Source organism: Suncus etruscus, chromosome 8 (assembly GCF_024139225.1).
Source record: "Suncus etruscus isolate mSunEtr1 chromosome 8, mSunEtr1.pri.cur, whole genome shotgun sequence".
In the NCBI taxonomy this organism is placed as follows: Eukaryota; Metazoa; Chordata; class Mammalia; order Eulipotyphla; family Soricidae; genus Suncus; species Suncus etruscus.
The window spans coordinates 58,568,077-58,593,328 of NC_064855.1; the positions used below are offsets into that span (position 1 = coordinate 58,568,077).

The window sequence follows — 25,252 nt, forward strand, 5'->3', positions numbered from 1 at the left end:
TACACAAAGAACTAAATTATCTGTTTGTTCTCATTTAGTATAAGTAGGATGCTAATATACTAAATAGAGGCCAAGGGTCTGTTCTTTTCCTTTAAACTAGATGCATATCTTTGGAATTTGATTAGCTTATAAGTATGGTAATAGGAGGAAGAAGATTTATAGAAAGATTTATAGAACAGAATAAAATGCACAAATATTCTGAATGTTTTTCTTGCCTTATTATAGACTCATTTTGAGAAGAACTTGGAACGTATTTGTTTGTAGCTGGTAAAGGTTCTAAATAACCCCATATAGTTTCTATTTTCCTTTGTTTGGCAAGTTTGTTTTCACCTATGACCAGTGGATCTTGTTCCACACATATAGTTCATTGTGGGTTCAAGAATCATAACACCTTCCCTTTCTTTGGCTGTTGCCATTGTCTGATTCATTTAGAAATTTTAAGAAGTCATAATATGTTTTTCTAAAAAGAAACAGGGAGGAAAATCAGAATTCTAATGATCCTGCTTAATGAAGGAAATACACGTCATTTTTTTCTTTCAGCATCTAAACAATTTGACATGTGTCCAAAAATAAAATGTGTTCTGTGAGGTTCCTAATCCCTGTCATTTGGAATGCTGTTCAATAAATAGCAACACCAGGGTGGAAGCACAGTAAATAAAAGAACATTCATATTTTATTTGTAGCAGAATCATAGATTTTTCTGCATAAAATTTATCAGCAAGGAAACAAGACCCACATAGAGAGCTAATTTTAATGATTAACTGAAGTCTTTCTTTCAAAACCCACAGCACACATGTTCCTGTTAAGAATCATGGTAATTTAGTACTTCTACATATTTAATGTATCTTTCTTGGCCTATCATAGAGAAATAAACCAAAGCTTAATATTGCATATAAGACACTATAACTAATGAGATAACATCTCAGAGGTTGATTGTCTGCTTTTAGTGACAAGCTGCATGAAACCTCTTAATATAGTTTTGTTAAATTAGTGTTGTCATTGAACTCATGACATTATATCATTATTATGAAAAATGAAATTATTAATACCATATTATGAAAACTGTTGATTAGACTTCAGATTAGCACAGTAGAATTTTTCCATTTATTTGCCTTGTTATGTAAGGCATTTTTTTCTTTCTTTCTATTTTTTTTTTTAATGGGAACCTTAGGGCCAGTACTGACAATTCTCAGCCAATCATATCTGGTCGTTCAATGCAAAGACATACTACCCCAGCCCTGTGGTGGGCACACAAATTTGGGATGTAGGCATCTCCAACAGTGCTCAGGGGCCTCTGCAGCAATACTGGCCATGCTGGGAGGCCATGTAGAACTGGGGGTCAAATCAAGGTTGGATACATGCAGGGAATGAATCTTCACCTCTTCACTATCTGCTATCTGTCCAGTCTTCACTGTCCTTTTTAGTGCTCATTCTTATGTCCATATATCAGGTACCTGGCAGAAACAATGTCAACCTGAAATACATATACAGATGAGCACATGAGTATTAATTAGATTGGTGAATTTTCACAAAATGCACTTTTACCTGGCACCAAACAGATAAAGTAATAGAAACTGAACAAATTGGTGATTTGCAGAAGTTGGTATAGGGGTTGAGGTGGAAAAAACCAAAGTAATAAATTTCTGTTTCAGACATAACTAAGTCCTGGATTACTTACTTCTGCAAACTATAGAAAACAATTTAGTGTTATATATATTGATATGTGTATATATATATATATATATATATATCAAAATTGCTAAGAGTTTAATCTTAAAAGTACTAAGGGGAAAACAAAACATTGTAAGTTTTTAAGGTTTGGTGATCTAAGATTATTGTGATGATAATTCAGTAATATATACACATCCAACATGTTGTGTGTGTGTTATAAGGCAATCTGCTTTGTTATTTTTATTTCAGTAGAACTGGGGGAAATATGCTTTTTCTCATATAGTCTATATGCATAGGAATATGTGCGTAGAAAGTACTGAAAGTACATGACTGGTATCTAGATGAATGTTTACAAAGTGAGCACATCATATAGTCAGATCCCAGTTCAAGAAACAGAACTTTGCCAGCAGTCTTAGAAAGTCCCTTTCTTGAGCCCCATTTCCAATTCTTAAGCAGGCACTGACAATTCTTATAAATAAATTTTGTCTATGTTTACATATATAAAGGAATAATTACCCTTTTATCCATTTTGCATAAAAATCTTTTTTGGTAAATTACATTTTTTAAGTAAAGCGCCACACTTTAAGTTTATAAAGTGAATTTATAAATTTTTAAATTGAATTTTAGACATACAGTGTTCTGGCAACAATCCCACAAGCACCGTCAGCTTCCCTCCACAATGTTCCCAGGTCCATTCCCATACCTCCATCTCTCAACCTGTTATCTTTGCAGTTAAGAGATGGTGGTTTGATTATTAAAGTTTGGGTCTCATGATTTTAATATTGTTGACTCATTTTGAATATTTAGCTCTGTCCTTCCTTAATACTATTCCTTAATGATGTTCCTGAATCTCTTTTGACCCCTGTCCTCTGCTGTTTCTCATCTATCTTTCTCCCTCTCCAACTATTTCTTTTTCTCATTATTATACTTGGAGTTATTCTAAATATCACATGTAAGTGATATCATCCTGTATTAATTCTCCTTTTTCTGGCTTACTTTATTTAACATGATATTTTCCAATTTTATCCATGGCATAGTGAATTACATGATTGCATCATTTTTCACATGTGTACTATTCCATTGTATATATGTGTTATAACATTTTCTTCATTTATATTGGTAATATTTATCCCTTGAATAAATCTGCACTTTTTTTTTCAGCCTTCTGATGAAGACACTGTCAGCCTGAATGTGCCAATGTCAAACATCATGGAAGAAGAGCAGATTGTCAAGGATGACTCGTGCCATCTTCTCAGCCCAGTTAAAGGTCTGAGAATAAAAGATGAGGAGGGTTTGTTTTTATGTTTAAAAAGCTAGGTTTGAAATAAACACAAATATGGAATTATAATACCTTTCGTTTATGTAGCATTTTCTATGCATCAAGTATTGTGCTATGTGATGGCAAGCTCAAAACTCTGAGAAAGGGGCCAGAGCGATAACACAGTAATAGTGCATTTGCGGGGCCGATGAGGTGGCGCTAGAGGTAAGGTGTCTGCCTTGCAAGCACTAGCCAAGGAACGGACCGCAGTTCAATCCCCCGACGTCCCAAATGGTCCCCCCAAGCCAGGTGCAATTTCTGAGAGCTTAGCCAGGAGTAACCCCTGAGCATCAAAGGGTGTGGCCCAAAACCAAAAAAAAAAAAAAAAATAGTGCATTTGCCTTGTTTGCCTTGTACACGGCCAACTCTGGTATGATTACCAGCAACCATATCTCCTGAGCCTGTCAGGGGTGATATCTGAGCGCAGAACCAGGAGTTACCCCTGAGAGCTGCCTACTGTGACCCCAAAACAAAAAACAAAATAAAAAAAAGCTCTGAGAAAGATACTCCAATTATTGTCATTTTGTAGACAGGATGTTTAAGTAACTTGCCAATAGCCACATAGCTAGGAAGTAGCAGAGCTAAACTAATTATCAAGATTTATCAAAAAATTTTGTAAATATTTTCTTAAAAAATTAGTGATAAGGATAACGCTGAGTAAAATAAATCCCTAGATCTTGTTGGATTTACATAATAATTCCACCTGGGAGTTACTGATAGACAACTCACCTCAAACATTGATTTGAGGACCCAAAACAGTTTTATTTTTGATGTCACCATTTTTGTTTGTATTTTTCGGGGCACACCAGCTATGCTTAGGGCTTATTCCTGCTTCTGTACTTAGGGATCTCTCCTGACAGAGCAAGATGATCATATGGAGTGCCCGGGATAAAATTTGGGTTAGTCAGATGTAAGGCAAGCATGAGGGATTATCTTTCATTCTAAAATTAATACTTTGATTTTTTAATAATCACCAATAATCACTAAGCACATTGTGTCTTGTATACCCTGGAAATCCCAGTAATACATTTTATATTTGGTTTGAAGGTCTTATTTATATTTTGACAGTATTTTTTGGCTTGTTATTTCTCCCAATAACTTTAAAGAAGATACTAAAATATAAGATTTGCTGTTTTGTGGATTTCTATTTCATGACATAATAGAAATATATCAGAAATTATGACTAAATCTCTACCTTGTAAAATTTTAGCTGTAGACTTTATGCAGACATAACTTCTGTTTTATTGATATAAGCTTTGTAAATTATATAAAACAGAAGGTAGTGTTTATGGAAAATTTTTAAAAAAGAATTGTTTGATTTGTTACTAGTAAGTTCCACCCACCCCTCAGCCTTAGAATTGAATCTTTTGCTGGCTAGAGTTATTAAAAATAACTTTTGCTGTTTTATGTCTTGAAATTAAAGAGGAAAAAGCTTTTGAGTATTTCTTCCAAATTCCCCAATTCCCCACTCTTGAATTCAGAACACACAGTTGTTTAATATATCCTTTTTTATTCTGTTTTTTTTTTAAATAATATTTCTATTTAAGCACCATGATTACAAACATGTTTTAGTTGGGATGAAGCTTACCACGAAGAGTGGTGAGTGCAGTTAAAGAAATAACTACACTAACAACTAACATGACAATAGTAGTGAGTAAGAGAAATAGAATACCTGTCTTGAATACAGGCAGGGTTGGGAGAGGAGGGAGATAGGAGTGGGATTGGTGATGGGAATGTTGCACTGGTGAAGGGACTGTTCTTTTTTATAACTTTTTAATATATTCTAAGGAAACTTTTTCCTCAAAATGTTCTTTATCATAGTTATGCTTTGTATTGTTAAGATTTTAACTTCTTGCCCTCAGATGTGTCTTTGAAACTGTTTCCCAATTTATATATCGAAGCTTGGTTAGACCAAATTTTTTAAGCACTAAAATGTTTGTTTTACACACTACCTCCACTTGGAAGCTCAACAGATATTTGTTAAATTTTGAATTTGAAGGTTACTTGTCATACATCACTGATCACCAAAAGCCCTCTTTAAGTTTTTTTCTTTGTTCCTTAAAAAAAATAATAGGTAGGGGCCAGAGATATAGTACAGCAGGTAGGGTACTTGCCTTACACACAGACGATTGGAGTTTGAGTTCCGGTACCTTCTTGTGGTCCCAGGAGTCCTGCCAGATTGATCTCTGAGCATAGAACCAGGAGTAAGTCCTAAGCAATGTAAATTGTGGCACCAAAATAAATGAAATTAAGGGGGGTATTTTATTTCTTTTATAGGAAACTAAAATCAGGAGGCCATAACTTTAAAATTCATATCTTTTATGTTTTTTTTTCTTTGTTTTTTTTTTTTTTTCATTTTTCCTTCACACACTCTAGGGAGTAGAAAACCTGTCTTTTCATATACTGCCTAACATGGTAAGAAAGGCTTTTGAAATAGTTACATACTCCCTGTTTAAGGTCGTTTGTTTGTGAAATCATGCTTTCTGCCTTTCTCTTGTTATTTTCCTACTAGGGGAATTTCATCAGGAATTTCAACCAGACCCTTCCCTAGTGGGCAACAGTGATAGCTCAGGAGAATCAAGAACACAGTTTGCCCACGGAGCAGATGTTCTTCATTCAGAATTTATAAACTACACGAAGGCAAGTTGAAAAATCAACTGACTTTCAATTTTTTTTCCTTTTGATGCTTTAGAATTTAAGTTCAAGCTGACCAGTCCATCACATTAAATGTTATCTTTTTGACATCTACCTTTAGACCTTAATAACATTTTTGAAAAGTTTGGCATGTTAATTCTTTAATAGCTGGAAACAGCCCATAGTATATACCTCTCCATTGTTTGCAAAAGTCTGTGGTTTTCTTTTATATTCAGCCTCTTACCCAGTCGTTCCTTTTGTGTATAAACCCATGTTTGCTGCATGCACAAGCATACACACCCATGCTCTTATACACTCATACATGCAGACTCATATACTCATGCACACATATGCTTAAGCACACGCATGCATGAGCAATACTCAGTTATGTATTTATATTTCACCAAACAGTTTCCTAAAGTACAACTCTAAGGACTTGACTCAGCTTTTCCAGAAAGCTTCCCAGATTTAACCTTTTTCTATCCTCTCTGGAATAATCTTGTCACAAAAGATGTGACAAATTAACCTTTACTCTTTATTTCTTAAAGAATTTAGTTTAAGAATGAAAGTAAAGGGGCTGGAATGATAACACAGCAGGTAGGGCCCTTGTCCTGCATGCGGCTGACCTGGGTTCAATCCCTGGAATCTCATATGGTTCCCAGAGTGCTGCCAGGAGTGATCCCTAATGCAGATCTATGAGTAAGTCCTGAGGTGTGGCCCAAATCTTTCCTCACCAATGATATCGAAAGTAAAGGAGCAAACCCTGAAAATAAGTAGTCACAGAGATGAGTGAAATAAACAAAGCATATGGTTTCAGAAAGCAAATACCTCTAAATTAAGAGATTTCAGAAAGCCCAGGGCTTTGTGAGAAGGGCAGAGTCTGATAGAGTAATGGTCACAGAAACTTCCTCCACAAGTGTCTCCTAGCTGTCCACTCCTGATGGAAACTTCTCTTGGAAGTCAAGAGAAGATTACTAATAATATCAATAGTGAAGTTTTAAAAATTTCTAAGTTAAAATAAAAATTAAAAATTCCTACATTGAAAATCAGGCCCGTGTTAGCATTAACTCATTATTTTAAAAGTATAAGAGGATCAGAGATTTAGATCAGGAGTAAAGGTGCATCACTGTATGTGGATGACCTTGGTTCAACATCTGGAACCAAATGGTCCCCTGAGTACTGCTGGGTGTGGCCCCGGAGGTTCAGGAGCATTGCCAGAATCCTCAGCACCACAAATTCCCAAGCAGCACTACAACTTCGTCTGCATTGAAAGGCTGGATCTAGTGCTGGAGCATTAGAACAAGGATAATATCTTTTCTTTGTGCACAGCCAACCTGGGTTCAATCCCTGGCATCCTACATAGTCCCACAAGTGTCACCAAAAGTGATTCCTGAGCGCAGAGCAAGAGTAACCCCTGGGCATTGGTAGGTCTGGCTCAGCCCCCTAAAATAACATGGAAAAGTAAAAAAAGAAAAATCCTGGGCCAGTTGGAAAACAATCACCAGGACATGCCCTTGGACCTCTTGAGCATGGGGACATGTTGCACCTCCCACCACACCCTCCCACAAAAATATGCTTGACAGTCTGCCAGGGCTCTCTGTCACTCATTCCTACTATATTCAAGAGTTTTGCATTTTACAGACTTTTCTTATCTTTCTATAACTGAATTGGAATCTTGTGCTTTTGGAACTACTGTTGATTTTCATGATTCATAAAAATTTTGTGTGACCAAATCAACTCAAACATTAAACTATTCAATACTGAGCCTTTGCTTCCGGAAAAATACAAAAAGTTCCTATGAGCTTCTGATAACACATTTTTGTCAACTGAGCGACCTATAACCTTGCTTTCTGTGTGTTGAGATTTTAAAACACCAATTTAATAAGCATTGTTGATTCAGCTTTGAAGTCAGAGCCAGCAGCCAGAAGGAAGCCTATCTAACATGTGTTTTCTCTTTAAGGCATTTAGCAGCCTTGGAGCACAAGAAAATTCTTTTGCACTATGCCTGGGGCCACTTGAGCAGCAAAATCCCCCTCAAAAGCATCAAATAGTAAAAACATAGTACAAAATAGTCTCTGTCATGTAGTTGTAAGAAGCGCAACAAGAAGGCAGAACCTAATCTTGTTCCATCCCAGCTGGGAAAGTGAATAGCTGGGATGCAAATGTTCTCCACCTCTGATCCTGTGCCCGACACTTCAAGAGCAGTACTAGGTCCTCTTAAGCACTGTTACTAGGGATCTAAGGGTTATAAACACATTTTGGAGAGCAGGCAATTGTGTGAAAATGGGAATATTTGAATAATTCAAATAAGCTATATTATCAGCTAACAGTAAAAGAAACATAGTAAGCCCTACTTTGCATACTTAAAAAAATAGATGCTTTAAACTTTTGCTTAATTTTATTTTGATACTGAAAGAGAGATAGCCTTGGCTCCTGTAGATGAAACCCCACAAGAAGAGAGCAGTAAGGTTATTTCTGGTAGCAATATTTCACCCATGCATTTCTCTCTTACCTGAGTTGTTTTTATGGGCTTTGAAACATCATCAGAATAGGAAGTGCCCACAATGTTTTCCAGCCCTTCTTCCTCTTCAGAAAATTTGTTCTTGGTGGCACACCTGGGGGCATGACTGGGTTCGAGTTAGTGAGCACAGCACCGGAACCTTGACACGAAACAGTCTTTTTGTGTCCTGTTCCTTTCGTGCCAGGGAAGTAGACCCTCATCAGGTGTGGCTTCCTTTCTAGCTGTTGGCTGAGTTAAAGCAGCATTTCTCTGTCAGAGATCAAAGTAGAAAGAAACATGTAAACATTCCAGCAGTGGGACACACCTTTCTTAGTATTTCTCTCCACCTAAATGTTTTTCTGAGACAAATAATAAGAGTAAATGGTAGGGATATCATTATTATCTGGATTTTGTACATGTGAAAACGGTTAGAGGCATTTTGAGGTCTTTTGATTCCTTTTTCTCAGCAATATACATGCGCGTGCACACAGGCACGCAGACACACAACTATTCTACGCTGTCCACTTAGACATACTACTGCATGACCTTGTGTGGCTGAGTGGCCCAGTAGATAAATGTGTTCCCATTAGGCAGTGCAAAAAGGACAAGGAGAATTGGGTTAAGTTTGACATTTCTGACTCTGAGATAACAAATACTGTGGTCCTGCGCCATGTTTTCATTTTCTTTTTATTTAAGTTTTTCAATCTCTCAAAAAAAATTTTAAATTTTTTGGTTGTTTTACCATAAGTAAAAATGTTCAGCTTATTTTTTTTTTTTCATTTTTTGGGGGCCACACCCATTTGATGCTCAGGGGTTACTCCTAGCTAAGCACTCAGAAATTGCCTCTGGCTAGGGGTGGGGACCATATGGGATGCTGGGGTATCGACCGCAGTTCCTTCTTGGCTAGCGCTTGCAAGGCAGCCACCTTACCTCTGGCGCCACCTCACCGGCCCCTGTTCAGCTTATTTTTAACTCTGTACTCAGAGATCACTCCTGGAGGGTCTGAAGGATCTATATATGGTACTCAGAGTAGAACCCAAGTCAGTCTTGTGCAAAGCAAACACTTTACCCCTTTACTGTTTCTCTAGTCTTCCCTTCTCTTCTTTGTTTTGGAGGCAGTCTTTTTTAATATGGTAAATTATAGATAGCATGAAACAACATTTCAGCCATTTTAAGTGTACAGTTATGTTGATTATAATCATATAGTTCACTTAGTACAACTCAGGTGATGTATACAAACCTTTGGCTGTGTAACTATTACAATAATCCAACTTCAGTCTTCTTTTCTTCTTGTGAAACTGAAACCCTTTATTCAGTAAACAGTCATTTCCTGGCAACAACCACTGCTTTGTTTCTCTGCTGAATGAATCTGACTGCTCTTAGTACTTCATATTAATGTAATCAGATGATAACTGTCTTTTTATGACTGGCTTATTTGTTTGTTTTATTCATATTTTTATTATGTCTTCAGGATCCCTCCATGTGGTAGCATATGTCTGAATTTATGCAAGAGTTTATTTAAGGCTGAATTATATTCCACAAAAACATATTATTTGTATTTCACTATACAGATTTCTTTGTAAACATTTGTTTCTCCATGGATTTATTTCTATTATTTTTCTATTGTGAGTAGTGCTAGGTTGAGCAAGGGCTGGGAGATTTGAGTGTTACTGTTGATAGTCAGTGGTTCTCAGAAGACATGTGTTTTGTGTACAGAATAGGAAGGAAGACTGTGAAGAATTGTTACGAATAGAAGAGGACACTAACTGGCAAACTGAGGGAATGTGAGTACCAAGAGTTTTGCTGTGAGCTGCCATTCTCCTGCACAGTTTATGTTTCAAGCAGACTGTAGACTTATTATGAAAGAATTTTAGTCTTTGGGGAAGGGCAAGCTTATAGTTTTTGTTAATGATATTGATAAGAAGTTCCAGATTTGAGGCCGGAGCAATAGCACAGAGGTAGGACTTTGCCTTGCGTGCGGCTGACCCAGGATGAACCTGAGCTCGATCCCCAGCATCCCATATGGTTCCCCAAGCCAGGAGGAATTTCTGAGTGCATAGCTAGGAGTAACTCCTGAGCATCACTAAGTGTGGTCCAAAAACCAAAGAAAAAAAATAAGAAGTCCCAGGTTTATGGGCCAGGTAAATTAAATCGTAGAACACATGCATTGTAGTGCCAGGCCTTGAGTTCAGTTCCCAATGTTGCATGTCCCCCCAAAGACCACTGGGCCTGAACATAGTCTCCACATCAGGCAAACATCACAGCCAGACTCCCAGGAGCCAAGCTCTGGTGAGTAAAGTCTCTAAAGCCTCTATAAAAAGAAAAAGTTACAAGTCATTCTCTGTCTGATGCTTATTGTCAAAGTATTGGGATAAAGTACATGAAAGATCACATCTTCATTGATCTTCATTGATCCTCAGTTTTATCTGAATCGAGGCAATAGATATGTGCTTTAGGGGATTTAAATTGGTATACTGCAGACATTGACTTTGTTCTATTTTCTGGAAGAACTCATAACTGGCTCCAAACTGATACACGAACTAGTTCCCCCAGGCTTAGAATACATTTAGAGTACCTGAATTCTTTGCAAGAATAATCTACCTCAAATCTGAGAAGATCATGTACCTCTAAGACTTTGGTCCCAATTCTAATGTTCATTAAACAATCTATAGTTGGAGGGGCTGGAGTAATAGTACAGAGAGTAGGGGACCTTGGATGTAACAAGCTTGGGTTTGATACCCAGGACCCCATATGGTCTCCCCAAAGCACCATTACTTGTGATCCCTAAGCACAAAGCTAGGATAGATTGCCCCCCCCCCCCATAAAAATCAGTAGCATGATGTCCCTGGTACTTTCCTAAGTACTTTACCAATATTAATTTATTTCATAGTTACTACAGTCCTATAAGTTCTATTCTATTGTCATTCACATTTCACCAATGAATGTGTGAGGATACAGAAGGGCCCAGACTGACTCTAAGGATTCTTACCCCAGTTGAGTGTCTTTTGTGCACTTTTTGTTTTAAAGATTCACTAGACCAGGGATCCTCAAACTATGGCCAATGGGCCACACGCAGCCCTCCGAGAATATTTATCCAACTAACAGAGTGTTTTTGCCACTGCTACCTGTCCTGCTTAACAGCATTTGGGCCTGCAGTGAGCCTGTGTGGGATGTGAGCCACACTCTCTGACTCCCCTCCTTCTCTCAGTCTCTTGATTCCTCCTCTCAGTCTCGGCAAAGGTCCTCAAACTATGGCCTGTGGGCCACTATTGTTGATAGTTTTTGTTTAAACTATAGTCCTGCCTCCAGCAGTGAAGTGTCTCCCCCCATTTATAAAGTTTGAGGACCCTCACTAGACAGACTTTGTTGGTGAGGGCTTAAAATGCTGTTATCAATTGTTAAACCTCTTGGAAGGGAGTTTGAGTTTTAACTCCGAGGCATGAAGTAGATTTTACAGTACTTTTGCTTATCATCATCTACTTTGTAATTCTGAATTTTTTTTCAAACTTCGTAGGAGTTTTCCTCCTTTGGGAGCATTTACCACATTGCTAAAAAATTCCTCCATTTACAGAAAGACATTAACCTTTGTTCTCAATAGAAAGGAATAAGCAGACACTAACCTTTCATGTCCTTTAAAAAACATCACAAGATTTCTTTAAAATCACTGTCAGCATTACCAGTTAGTGATTACATTTGTTTCTATGCAGCCAACGAGACCTAGTTTGATTTTAAACCATACATTTTTAAGGAAATATTTTATAAAGAGATTTTAAATTATATAGAACCGTTGAAACCACTTGTTCAAATTTAAATATATTTTTCTCTATTTTCCTATAAATCAAGATCATGTGGAATACTTAATAAAATGTTCAAGCCCTGGTAAGACCTTTTTGGGATGATCAGGGCTGGTGTCTGTTGAAGAACCCAGATGTCTTTGATGCATAAAGGATCTTAACTGAAAACAATTGTCACACACTGAATGAAGGGAGTTATACAAAAGAATACAACCAAACCTTACTGGTGGCTCTAAAGTTGAAAGGTCCAGAACTTGTGGGAGCCCACCTTACCTGAGCACTCTGTGAAGTGCACTAGGACTCAGGCAATCATGGTGTGAGAACCACCTGGCTATACCTCGCCCTGTGGGGCAGATGAGCAAATGTGGTCTATAGGCCTTTAGACTGTGAACTGCTTATACCAGAGCTGGACATCCCACTCAGGAGCTCTTCCTTTTATTTTTTACTTTTATAATCAATTGAGGTTCTATGATTTACAATTCTATCATTCCCCTGATTGGCCACTTAGCCCATCAGGCATTGACACCTCATTATAATGTTGAATTTTTCAAAATTATATTTATACAAAGGATGGATTTTTTAATGTTTATTTTCTCTTTGTGTCTCTGTCTCTGTCTCTCTCTGTCTCTCTGTCTTTCTCTGTCTCTCTCTGTCTTTGTCTCTGTCTCTCTCTATCTCTGTCTCTCTCTGTCTCTCTGTCTCTCTCTCTGTCTCTCTGTCTCTCTCTGTCTGTCTCTCTGTCTCTCTCTCTGTCTCTCTCTCTGTCTCTCTATCTCTCTCTGTCTCTCTCTTTCTCTCTCTCTCTGTCTCTCTCTGTCTCTCTCTCTCTGTCTCTCTCTCTGTCTCTGTCTCTGTCTCTGTCTCTGTCTCTCTCTCTCTCTCTCTTTCTCTTGGTTTTTGAGCCACACCCAGCAGGGATTACCCCTGGCTCTGCACTCAGAAATTGCTCTTGGCAGGCTTGGGGATTATATGGGATGCCGGGGATCATATGGGTCTGTCCCAGGTTGGCTGTATGCAAGGAAAACACCCTACTGCCGTGCTATCACTCTGGCCTTTGTTATGTTTATTCTTAAGGACTTGGGAGATATTTACACATTTTTTTCTCCTGCTCGGTTTCATCCTCCAGAATAAACTCATCCACAGACAAGGACATGGATATAACGATGATTGAACAGCTGAGAGAAGCAGTAGATTTGTTGCAAGATCCTTGCAGGTGTGTGAATCTTTCCTGGGTTTCATGGGAAAATGATGCATGCCAATTTATGACTATATTATCTAACTTTTAAAAATACTTATATGCACAGTTTAGGTACAGTCTAACTATTTCTAAAGAAAAATAATTTAACCAAAACTTCTAGAACGATTTAAATTTGTCAGTCTCCCCTTTCTCTATCCTTTACACTTACCTTCACGAAATTTGTAAGAGAATTTCTGGTTATTTGTGCATGTGTTTTGAAGTTAAAAGCTTTGTATCCTTAACACAGTATAGTTGGTGATAGGATAGAAATTGGAGATATGTGTGTTATTATATGTGATGCTGATGTGGCTGATGTGGGCCATAGATGTGAAATTATAAGGAATGGGGAAGTAGCATAGATGAGCCACAAATAACTGGGTTCAGTCAGTGGCAGTAGGGTATAGAAATAGGGACTAGAACCTGGTAGTAAGATCCCAGTGACCTGGAAAGACCTCAATTTCATCATCCTCGAAAAGAAGGGTTAACTAAGGAAGGATTCTTAGATTGCTTTGCAGTTTGGAAATGTCTGAAATGGCGATTTACCTAGAACATTGACTTCTGAATAATCGAGTAATATGCTAAATTGTGGAAGGAAGAAGGCCTAATATAGCCACCAATTTTTTTTTTTGGTTTGCATCTGTATGGGGCTTTATGTTGTTAAATTTTATATGGATTTCCTCGCAAAAATATTCCTCTGTTAACTGCTTTAGATCTTTGTTATCTATCCTGTTATAGATACTGTAATAATTTTGATTGTAATAATCTTTATTTGAACCAGTGTAAGAAGTCAGATGTTGTTTCTCATAAAGATAGGACAGATGATGAGGTTATTTCTTACTCTTTAGGGTTAAATATAGTAATTGATAATTTATATTTTTCTTAGCTCTAGAAGTTTTTTTATTGCTTCATTAAGTCAGTGACTATAGGAACAAGTTTTAGAGGTTGACAATTCATACAATCTTAACATCTAAATACTTAGATGAATATTGCTATCTTGTTGCCTTTATCTTGTTTTCTTCTGAGATTTCTTGATGAGTATTTTTAGTAGGCTTGTATGATATGAACTCATACCTACATTTAAAAAAATGTATATTTTACTGAGAATCTATAGATTACAATGCTAATAGTAATGTTTTTCATGCTTATAATCTCAATACTTCTTGACCAATCACCAGTGTATCCCTTACGTTATCCATGATGAATTCATCCCTGTTATGGAAGGGGATTTGGGCCATACCCAGCGATGATCCGGTCACTCCTGGAGTTCCATATAGATTTCTGGGAATTGAAATGAGTCAGCCACATACAAGTCAAATGGCTTTGTAAATTTAATATAACTTCTTAAGATTCTGATATATATTTATGTATATATCTATCATTTTAAAATATTAAAATGCAAAAATTTAGAAACTATAAATTTAGAATCTATATAAAAAGCATATTTAATTACTTATTTTTAAGTGAGAGTCTAGAGTATATAAGAGATTATCCTCTTTAAACAAAATGTTCTTTATATATTGCATTATAATTCCATTACTAACTTTCTGCAAATTAAGGTTTTGTAGAATAAAATGTGCACAATGATTATGATTTTTATAAATATTTTGTAGAATTTTAATTAATTTATATTTATATTATAATTTAATTATTATTATATTATAAAATTATTATAATTTATTTTAATTTAATTTATATTTTAGAATAAAATCTAGTGTTTTACTGTTAAGAGTTTACTGAAATAGCTTATTGTTAGATTTTATTGAAAATTTTTATATTACAAATAAGCTGGATTACATTACTGATAGCAGATGGAAAATCGTGTTAAAATTAAATTTGGCACATGCTGGGGAAATGGCAAGTGTTTTAAAATGTCTACCATAAACCTATCATTGATCTTAAAACCTTGATCTTAAAAGTAATCAGAATATTTAAATGTAGTACACAGTAAATTTTTGAAGGTTTAATAGATTACTTATTATTTTTTTCCTTTTCAGATTGAGCACTGATATTTCAGAAAGAAGTGTCATAAATTTTTATTCCATGGAATCAGAAGAAGCCTTAGAATTACAAGATTCTGTACTAAAGTATGTTGGCCTTTTAATAATTAAACATACTTTCTTTTTGTACTTCAAAATTATTATACTTAAAAATTATTATGAAATTCCACTTTACATCTTTTTCTCATTTACTCCAACAGTGGTCAGATACAGTTGGACACATCTTCAGTAAATGAGGTAAGGAAGCTCTTGGATCAACCAATTTCCACACAGTATTCTACCACAGAATAGTGGCCACTAGATTATATAAAGATTTGTCCTGGGGAAAAGTATTCATTACTGAGGATTATATTCAGGTTTCTTCAAGATGGTTTTCAAATCCTGTTTAATTTTTCTGCTTATTATGTTTTACAGAAGAGTTGGTTGCTTCTTTTAAGTTTTCTAAGTCCTGTGAGAGAGCATAGGGTGCTTAGCATAGGGAGCATAGGGTACATAGCTAGCTCCAGTTCAATTTCATCACTATGTATGTTTACTCCAAATAGCACCAGGAGTGATACCTGAGCACAAAGCCAAGAGTAAGCCCTAATCACAGTTGGGTGTGACCTCAAAATCAAAATAAATAAATTATATTTTCTAAGTTCCAGAACTGTTGGTTAGGAGGATATAGGCCTACATGTATTCATCCCCTGAATACTGACCAGGTCACTTCAGGGCCTGAGGTAATACCACATTGTTATTTTTTTTCTTATACTCCCTACAAACTCATACCCAGAGACACTGCCAAGTGACTGGCTGTCATTTTGTCCCTGTGTTCATGCCCATCCTGGTGAACATGCCCACCAATGACAAAATTCTTTTTAATTCAATCAGATTGAAGGATTATTTTACATTTTAAAAATTAATTTCATTTACCAATGGCCAAGAGGGATCTTTCACTGGAATGATTTTGACCATTTGGGGAAAAGCAATGTTGAAATTCAGTAGGTCTTTTTGTTTGTTTGTTTTTGTTTTTATTTATTTTTTAATTAAATAATTTCTTCATTTAAACACTGATTACAAACGTGATTGTGGTTGGGTTTTAGTCATTACAAGAACAACCCCTTCACCTGTGCAACCTTCCCATCACCAATGCTCCCATCTCTTCTCTCCCCCACTCCCCGCCTGTATTCAGATAGGCTTTCTACATCCTTCACTCACTGTCATAGTTATGATAGTTTTCAGCGTGGTTATTTCTCTAACTGCACTCACCACTCTTTGTGGTGAGCTTCATATCTTGAACTGGTCCTTCCGGCTCTCATCTCTGGAAATTATTTCAATGTCTTTAATTTTTCTTAAGACCCATAGACCAGTGAGACTATTCTGTGTCTCTCTCTTCCTCTGACTAATTTCACTTAGCATAATAGATTCCATGTACATCCATGTATAGGAAAATTTCATGACTTCATCTCTCCTGACAGCTGCATAATATTCCATTGTGTATATGTACCACAGTTTCTTTAGCCATTCATCTGTTGAGGGGCATCTTAGTTGTTTACAGAGTCTGACTGTTGTAAAAAGTTCTGCGATGAATATAGGTGTGAGGAAAGGATTTTTGTATTGGATGTTTGTGTTCCTATGATATATCCCTAGAAGTGATATAGCTGGATAAAATGGGAGCTCAATTTCCAGTTTTTTTGAAAAATCTTCTTTTTGTTTTCCATAAGAGCTGGACTAGATGACATTCCCACCAGCAGTGAATGAGTTCCTTTCTTCTCGCATCCCCGCCAGCACTGATTGTTCTTGTTCTTTTTGATGTGTGCCAGTCTCTGTGTTTTGAGATGGTACCTCATAGTTGTTTTGATTTGTGTCTTCCTGATGATTAGTAATGTGGAGCATTTTTTCATATGTCCTTTGGTCATTTGTATTTCTTCTTTGACAAACTGTTCATTTCTTCTCCCCATTTTTTGTTGGGGTTAGATTTTTTTCTTGTTAAATTCTGTCAGTACCTTGTATATTTAGATATTAACCCCTTATCTGATGAGTATTGGGTGACTAGCTTCTCCCATTCTGTGGGTGGCTTTTGTATTCTAGGCACTATTTCCTTTGAGGTGCAAAAGCTTCTCAGCTTAATATAGTCCCATTTGTGTATCTCTGCTTCAACTTGTTTAGAGAGTACTGTTTCTTCCTTGAAGATGCCTTTAGTTTCAATGTCCTGGAGTGTTTTTATCTATGTGTTGTTCTATATACCTTATGGTTTCAGGTCTGATATCTAGGTCTTTAATCTATTTACATTTGACCATGAGCACCACATTCTTGATCCCTTGTCTTGAACTGTTAGTTCTGGCCAACTATGACCTGGTTCACAGAGAATTGCTGTTTATGTTCCCAGACCTTATAGCACCACTTGCAAGCTCCTCACAGACACAACAAATTTTTTATTTTAATTTTCTTTCTTTTTTTTTTATTTTTTGGGCCACACCTGGTGATGTTACTTAGATGTTACTCCTGGCTATGTGCTCAGAAATAGCTCCTGGCATGGGGGGATTGAATTGTGGTCTGTCCTAGGTCAGCTGTGTGCAAGGCAAATGCCCTACTACTGTGTCACTGCTCTTGTCCCAAATTTTAATTTTCTAATTGAGGTCCTCTCCTTGAGTCAGGTAGGAGCAACAAAGATTCACAGCTGTCACACAAACGAGAGTTAAGATCAATCAGTGCAGATTTTAGCCAAGAAAGAAATTCATACTCAGAAAAGACTTGAAAGACTAAAGCAAAGGATCTGGAAAATGCCTCAGAGAATACAGAGAATCAGACAAAGATAAACTGGTGGGAATATTTGAGAACAGAGAAGGTGGGTTAGATAGAATTATATGAGGTGAAATTTGAGTGACTGGAGAGAGTTCACATAAAAGTAGAGCTAAGGACCAGAGCAATATAACAGGAGGTAGAGTGTTTCTCTTGTACATAGCCTACCCCTGTTCCTTCTTAGCCTTTCCATATAATCCCCAAAACGAGGATTAACACTCGGGCCAAGAGTAAACCCTGAGCACTGCTGGGTTTGACACAAAAACAAAACAAAACAAAAAAGTAGAGCTGAGCCTAGAGGTTCTAGAGGCACCATCCTCAAGAGCTGAGTTTGTGCTGTTGACTCAGTGCAAGACAGGTAGCAGCAACTTCTTTTCCTCCCTCTCTTCTTCCTTCCCTCCCTTTCTCCCTCCCTCCCTTTTTTTCTTTCCTTCCTTTCTTGTTTTGAACACCCAGCAGTGCTCTGGCTCACTCAAGAGATCACGTTTTAAACTTTTGTTAAATAAAGAGATTAAGAACTAATATAGTTGGAAAGTCATATTCTTGGAAAGGATAGTTTCTTAGTTAAGCTCAGTGACTTAGAATTAATATAGCCTTTGGTCCTATCTCAAAGATCTGCTAACTTTGGGTGATTATGGGCAACTTGTCTGAACTTACCTTTCACTTTCTGCATACTCTAATGCACTTTCTGTGCATTAGAGTCATTTTAGGACCCAAGAGACCTAAACTTCTGCTTTTCCTTTACTGCACTGTTATATTACTAGGGAAGTCACTGCATCAGGCTTCCTCTTCACCGGGAAGAAGTGTCCACCTATCAGTGCTCCACCTATCAGTGGAGCAGTGGGAAGCCTCTTATTTGAAGGTTGTACTCAGTCCATTTCATCAATTTTTGTTTAAAACACCTGACTTTTAATTCTGTAAAGACAGACTTCTTTTTAAGTTTTTGTGTTTAGAAATAATTTTAAATTCATAAAAGGTGGAAAATATTAAGATTCTACAAAAGATGCCCTAAAATGTAACTTTCACCTAGATTTATCCATGATCAAAATCTTGCCAAATTTATACCATCATTTGTTTCCTATTTTTTCTCCATATTCATAATTTATTTTATGAAAACCTGAAGTCAAGCCTCAATCATCAGTTCTTTTTTGTTTGTTTGTTGTTTGTTTTTCTGGGGGGGTCACACTCAGCAGTGCTCAGGGTTACTCCTGGATCTACTCTCAGAAATTGCTCCTGGCAGGGTTGGGGGACCATACGGGATGCCAGGATTCGAACCACCGTTCTTCTGTATGCAAGAAAATGCCTTACCTTCATGCTATGTCTCCGGGCCCAACCATCAGTTCTTTATCCTGAAAGACCATAGAATATGCTGTTAAAACTAGGATTTTACTTATTTAACCATATTTCAGATATCAACTTCATAAATTTATATTGATAAATTAAAAAAAAATTTATCACCCATATTTTAAATATTCAGTTAATCAGATAATGTCCTTCAAAGGAAATTTTGCTACAATTCTTGCACCATAGTTGTGAGATATCTTAGTTTCCCTAATTTTAGAATATCCTGTTTGTCTTATTAAGTCTTTGTAATATGGTTTGGGAGAGGGACATAAAATGCTCAAGGTTTACTGTTTAATGTCTCTGCTCAATGGTCATTCCAGTAGTTGCTTGGGTAACCATGTGATGTAGGAAATCAAACCAGGGTTGGCCACATGCAAGACAAATGCCTTATTGACCTCACTAGCTATTTTTTGTACTACTTACCTGGTGGGACACCCTTTTTTTTAGTTTTTATGATACTTTAGATATGTTTAGCTATATAATTAGCTGCATACCTTTAGAAAAGTTAAGAATGATGTAGTCAACTAAAATTGATTAATCTATATATCATATATCTTTGTGCAGAGACAGGGTAGAAGTTTTTCTAAATTGTTTTTCTAAATCTAAATAATTTTGCAGTTTAGTAGAAAATGTCATGCTTTCTCTTTCTTTTTCTAAGGCACAAAATGATCTAATGTTACAGAGTAATGGAAGCCAGTATTCTCCAAATGAGGTAGATTTCCTAAAGATTAATATAAGCTGAAATATTTTGTGAATGACCTTTGCATATGCATATAATCCAAGACTTCAGTGATTAGTGAGTTTATTGCACTGTAGATTCTTCGGGGGGACTCATATCTGTTAGTTCTTCTAATCTCATATTCATAAATAAAGCTTAATTTTATGAGATATATTTTGAAAAACAAAAATACAGAACATTTTTGCAACAAATAGTTATAAGATTCACTTTCAAAAAAGAATGAAAGTACTTCAAACATGCACTATTTGTAATGTCTTGTTATCCATCGATGATGTGGTGCATGATTTCTCTATAGATGAGATGTCTTTTTACTTGTCCTTTTTAAAAAATAATATCTTTAAGCACCATCATTAAAAATATTATTGTAATTGGGTTTTAGTCATAAAGAGAAAACCCCAGTACACCAGTGCAATTGTCCCACCACCAATGTCCCCCATCTCCCTCCTTCCCCACTCCCTGCCTGTATTCAAGACAGACATACTACTTCTCTCACTCATTACTATTGTCATGACAATTGTTAGCACAGTTATTTCTCTAACTGTTCTAACTACTCTTTGTGGTAAGCTGAGATTCTTCATCATGTGTGCCTGCTGCCATATGTATGTGTATGTATATGTATTGTGTACTTTTGCACATGCTTAACACAAATGTTAGTGCAGACAGGGCTCATCAGCTTTGCATGATAATAAAATATATATTAATTTATTTGATTTTGAGATTACATCTGGTGGTGCTCAGAGCTGATTGATTTCTGCTGTTTCTTTGTTTAGGGATTACTCCTAGAGGTTCTCAGGGGACTGTATGTGGTAGCAGGGATAGACTTCTAGTTGGCCACAGGCATGGCAAGTGCCTTAACCCTTATGTTATCTGTCTATAATATATGTTTATACTGAGAAAATAAAAAAATTGAATGGATCTTCCAAAAAGACATTATCTTGATTATGTCTCTTAAATATTTGCAATATGAAACTAACTCTATTACTCTATATATTTTTCCATCACACAGATGCAAAAAGGTAGTTGCTTTATTACCATCCTTGACTATACCAAAGCATTTATAACTTTTTATTTTTTTATTCTTTTCCCTTCTAAAACCACAGATTAGAGAGAACTTTCCTGCAGTTTCTCCTACCACAAACAACACCGCTCCATTTGGTCTGAAGCCTCGATCAGGTAAATTCAGCCTGTTCTTAAACTTGTAACAACTCAATTGTTTCCTGTTAGCTTTTTAAATATCTGTGTTTTGAGTGTGAACAGTCTTTTCAACTTTGGTTGAATCCTGGCATTGGAACCTTGGTACATTTGGGGAGGTTGGGTTTTGATATCTCATTTTTCAAGGAATCACTGATTAAAATATCCATGTTAACAAGAATAGATATCTTACCTCTCCAAATCAAAGCAAAGAAGGAAATAAGTAATGGGAAAAATACTCTATTGACTTTCTATATTTAGGGAAAATAATAAAAAAAAAAACTCTCCTTTTGCCCTAGTATTCCTGGAACTCTTAAATTATACAAGCAGTCTCTGAGATAGCCACACTTTCCTTGCTTTCTGAGTCTAGGAGATTTTGCATATTTACTCATACAACAGGGAAAGTACTTCAAGGTTCAACTGAGTATTCATGAACCTTTCCTTTAAAGGAATCTTTTCGTGTCTATTACTAGTTTTTTCATTTGCAATCAATAACTTCACAAAAGTAAATTACAGCAATATGCAAAGGAATGATTGATTATAGAAAAAGGACTCTATGTGACAGCATTCTTCCTGATCTATATGATTAAAACTTAGGCACAATATACTTTCTTCTAGATTCTTCTTCAATATTTTTTGCTGGTTAGGTCTTTTGTATGCATGTATTACTAATGCTTTTAAGTTGGTGCTAAGAAAAGATTCAGACATTTCTGAGCTAAATTTAATTGGGTTTTTTCAGCAAAGTATTTTGGCAACAATAATGTTATATGGGTATATATTTTGAAAAAGGTATCAATAGTAAAAAAAATATTTTGGAAAGGAAATTTTAAAATCATCTTATTTGGGGATCAAGTTGATAATGGGGTGGCATATGTGCAAGTATAAAGGTTTTCTGGCACTCAAATGAATGGCCCCTCATTTGAAACTGAACATACACAAACAGGTCTGGGCTGACTTTCCATTTTTGTGGTCTTTGATGTGAGCTGGGGGAATGGAGCTCTCAATTCACACTTCAGTTCTAGTCTACTAGTAGAGTAATATCTGTAAACTGAGCACATCATATGACCTACCAGACTTTATTTTTATCTTTTGCCAAGTTTAAAATTCTTTTATATATGAACAAATCTAAAGTTAAAGTTACTCAGTTTTCATTGTAAAATTGTGTATGGGACTTCTATATAATTCTTTTTATGGAGTCCAGATTCAGTTATCTACATGATTCTTGATTTGTTAAACCATTTCAAATTCTTTGCAGTGGTGAAGAATAAAAAAAAAAGTATTTATTTTGAATAGCATGAAACAAAGCTAACTCCCATTCTAAGTTTTCAACCTTTTTTGTAATGCTGACTAACCAATGTGGAAATTGTTCCACTTGTTGAAAGCTTTCTGGAATGTGGTTAATAATAAATAATGTTAATTTATCTTCAGGAACTACAAAAGAAATGATGGAATTTTATAAAAAAAAAACTAGCATTATATTTTAAGAATTTTATTTAGCTTATTAATTTGTTTAACTTTTATATTTTTGTAATATTAAATGATTTTTAAATACTATCTTATATATTTAAGTATTTAAAAATAATATATAGTAATACTAATTGCATGTAATTAGATAAATAAAAAGACAAATTTTATTTTAGTAGCTTTGGAACTTTTTAAAAAGTCAATTAGTTTTATTTTAAGGTATATAGATTTATATACTAAACAAATCATTCAGCAAGTTGGATAAGAACTTTGATTGTTAAAGGCTGATGCCTTCTTCAAAAGAAATATTTTTTTCTTTGTTTTTTGAAGAATGACATGTGTTAATCTGTAGAGCCTCTGTGTTCTCAGGAACCATATTCCTAGAATCATGTCCATATATTTTTGATCCTCATTTATGTTAAATAAATTATGTGGTTACTTCCTAAACATATAAATACCATGTGGATATTTAGAAGAAGATGATGTTATCTTATAAATTTCTGTGCCAAGCACTTGAAATTGCTTGCTATCTATTGGTTAATTGAGTTGATTATTAAAAAGATTCTAGTAATGCCTTGAACTGCTTTTTTTTTTCTGAGCACTATTAAAGAGGTAGTCAAAAGCTGAGCAAAGTTTTAGCATACTCTCTGTAAAGTGAGTATACATATATCTGTAAAGTGAGTTACATATATCTTCAAAAAGAATTTTTGTATTACTTCTTAAAAATTCATAAATGGCAAATACTGATTTTTAATTTTATTTTTAAATATGTATATTTGCACATATTAAACTTTACTTCTGTAGCAAAATTTTTGTAAGTCATATATGCTAAGATTTTATTTACCAGGTCTTTGCAAAGGGTTTCTAGATGGTTTTTGCTTTGTAATTGCTAATCGAAGGGTACACTTTCTTTCTGCAGACATGTTTCATTAGTACTCTAAGTCTGTGGACTTTCATAATTGTTAAAATTAACAATATTAACTGCATGCAAAATTATGATTGATAAGTACTAATGCTCAGTTTTCACCATTCTTTTTATTCCATGCACCATCTTTCATTCTTCACCTATATTGTACATTTGAAATTAAATCCCATAATATGAAATTCGCTTCATTACCATAAAATCCTTATGCCACTTGTTAAATGCTGCTGCCCCTTTGGTTTTTCCTGGTCTTTATGCATCTATCCGCGGACTGGCTCTCTCGCTCTCCTGCAGACCCAGCCCTCACTCTTCCTCCTATCTCCTTCAACAAACTTACACAGGCACAAACATGGGACAGCTCTAGCTACAGTGTTCCATCTGAAGGAGACAGTGATAATGGTAGGTGACTTTGTACCTGTTCTTCAATGTGCTCAATACTAGCCAGTGAATATACTGAAATTAATTTCTCTGCTGCTGAAGATAGAATATGTTCACTTGCATGCTTTATTATAGATACAATGAGTAACCCTGGAAGATGGCATCCAGAATAGTGTACATGGATCATTCTTTAGCAGTTTGTCAAACTATAGTTACTTATTGTAAATATTCTGAATTTGGGAAGAACTTAACAATAGTTTTTTATCTACTAAGCTTTGGATATTTTGGTTTGTAAACAAAAAATTGGGGGTTTGCACATTGATTCTACTTGATTCTATATCTAAACATAGTGTTTTTAGAGTTGGCTATTTTAATATATATGTTTATTATATAAGAAGTTTAAAGTTTTTAAGACAAATTGTGGCTGATTCATGATTTGTTCAGTGAATGTAACACTCATGTTGAGAAATTTCTAGACGAGAAATCGGGGATTGAAGATATAGTATAGTGGGCCAGGGTTTGATTTCTGGCAATATAATTGCCAGATGTTATTGCCAGGTGTTATCTCTGAGCACAGAACTAGGAGTAAGCTTTGAGCATCACCAAGTATGGCTCAACTTCTCCCTCAAATAAATAAAACAAATTAAAAATAACTTGCTTTTATGTTACAAAATGAAAATCATTTGTGCATTTTATCTTCCTGTGTCTTCTATCTTTATAAGCATTCAATTGTAACTTGGTCTGAGACTCAAGTGTACACATAAAAATTTGAGGATTTCTTTCAGTGATTAATTTGAATAGGTTATCATTTTGTTTCATTAAACACTTAAATAGACCAAGAGGATGAAAAAAAAAGAACTCTTTCTATATACATATTGCATAGTCTGAATCTCCTAGTAGAATGTTAAATTATAAGCATTTCATCTATAAGGAAAAGCAGTCATATGTGAGATAGAAATCAACCACAACGCAAAGACAATAGGAAAATTACATTCTGATAACAGTTTTTTAAATCTTAGTATGCTATACGTATATGAAGAAAAACATTTATAATGTTTGTTCTGATTTTTTTGAGCAAAAATGCTTTTACAGTTATATGTGAAAAGATAATACATTTTGATAAGTTAATTAAAAAGGAATTTTATTACTTATAAATTTCTATATGTCTTAATTGAAAATAAGTGTTAGTTTGAAAATATTGGTTCAACAAAAACATTAAAGAGAAAGTGCTTCATATCATTCTGTTTTAACTTCTGGAAGTTGAAGAGGGTCAAATGGAAAC

General features: G+C 35.4%; 1 protein-coding gene across 2 annotated transcripts in view; it reads left to right on the forward strand.

Annotated features, from left to right (window-relative positions):
* LRCH1 (leucine rich repeats and calponin homology domain containing 1) overlaps positions 1–25,252 on the forward strand; it is a 238,904-nt gene that overhangs the window by 181,769 nt on the left and 31,883 nt on the right. For both annotated transcript variants that reach the window (XM_049778891.1, XM_049778890.1), the window contains exons 8-16: positions 2,833–2,938; positions 5,502–5,629; positions 9,840–9,907; positions 13,044–13,130; positions 15,149–15,238; positions 15,352–15,388; positions 19,935–19,988; positions 21,116–21,188; positions 23,887–23,991. In XM_049778891.1, coding sequence (XP_049634848.1) covers positions 2,833–2,938; positions 5,502–5,629; positions 9,840–9,907; positions 13,044–13,130; positions 15,149–15,238; positions 15,352–15,388; positions 19,935–19,988; positions 21,116–21,188; positions 23,887–23,991 — 748 coding nt within the window. The remainder of the gene's footprint in view (positions 1–2,832; positions 2,939–5,501; positions 5,630–9,839; positions 9,908–13,043; positions 13,131–15,148; positions 15,239–15,351; positions 15,389–19,934; positions 19,989–21,115; positions 21,189–23,886; positions 23,992–25,252) is intronic.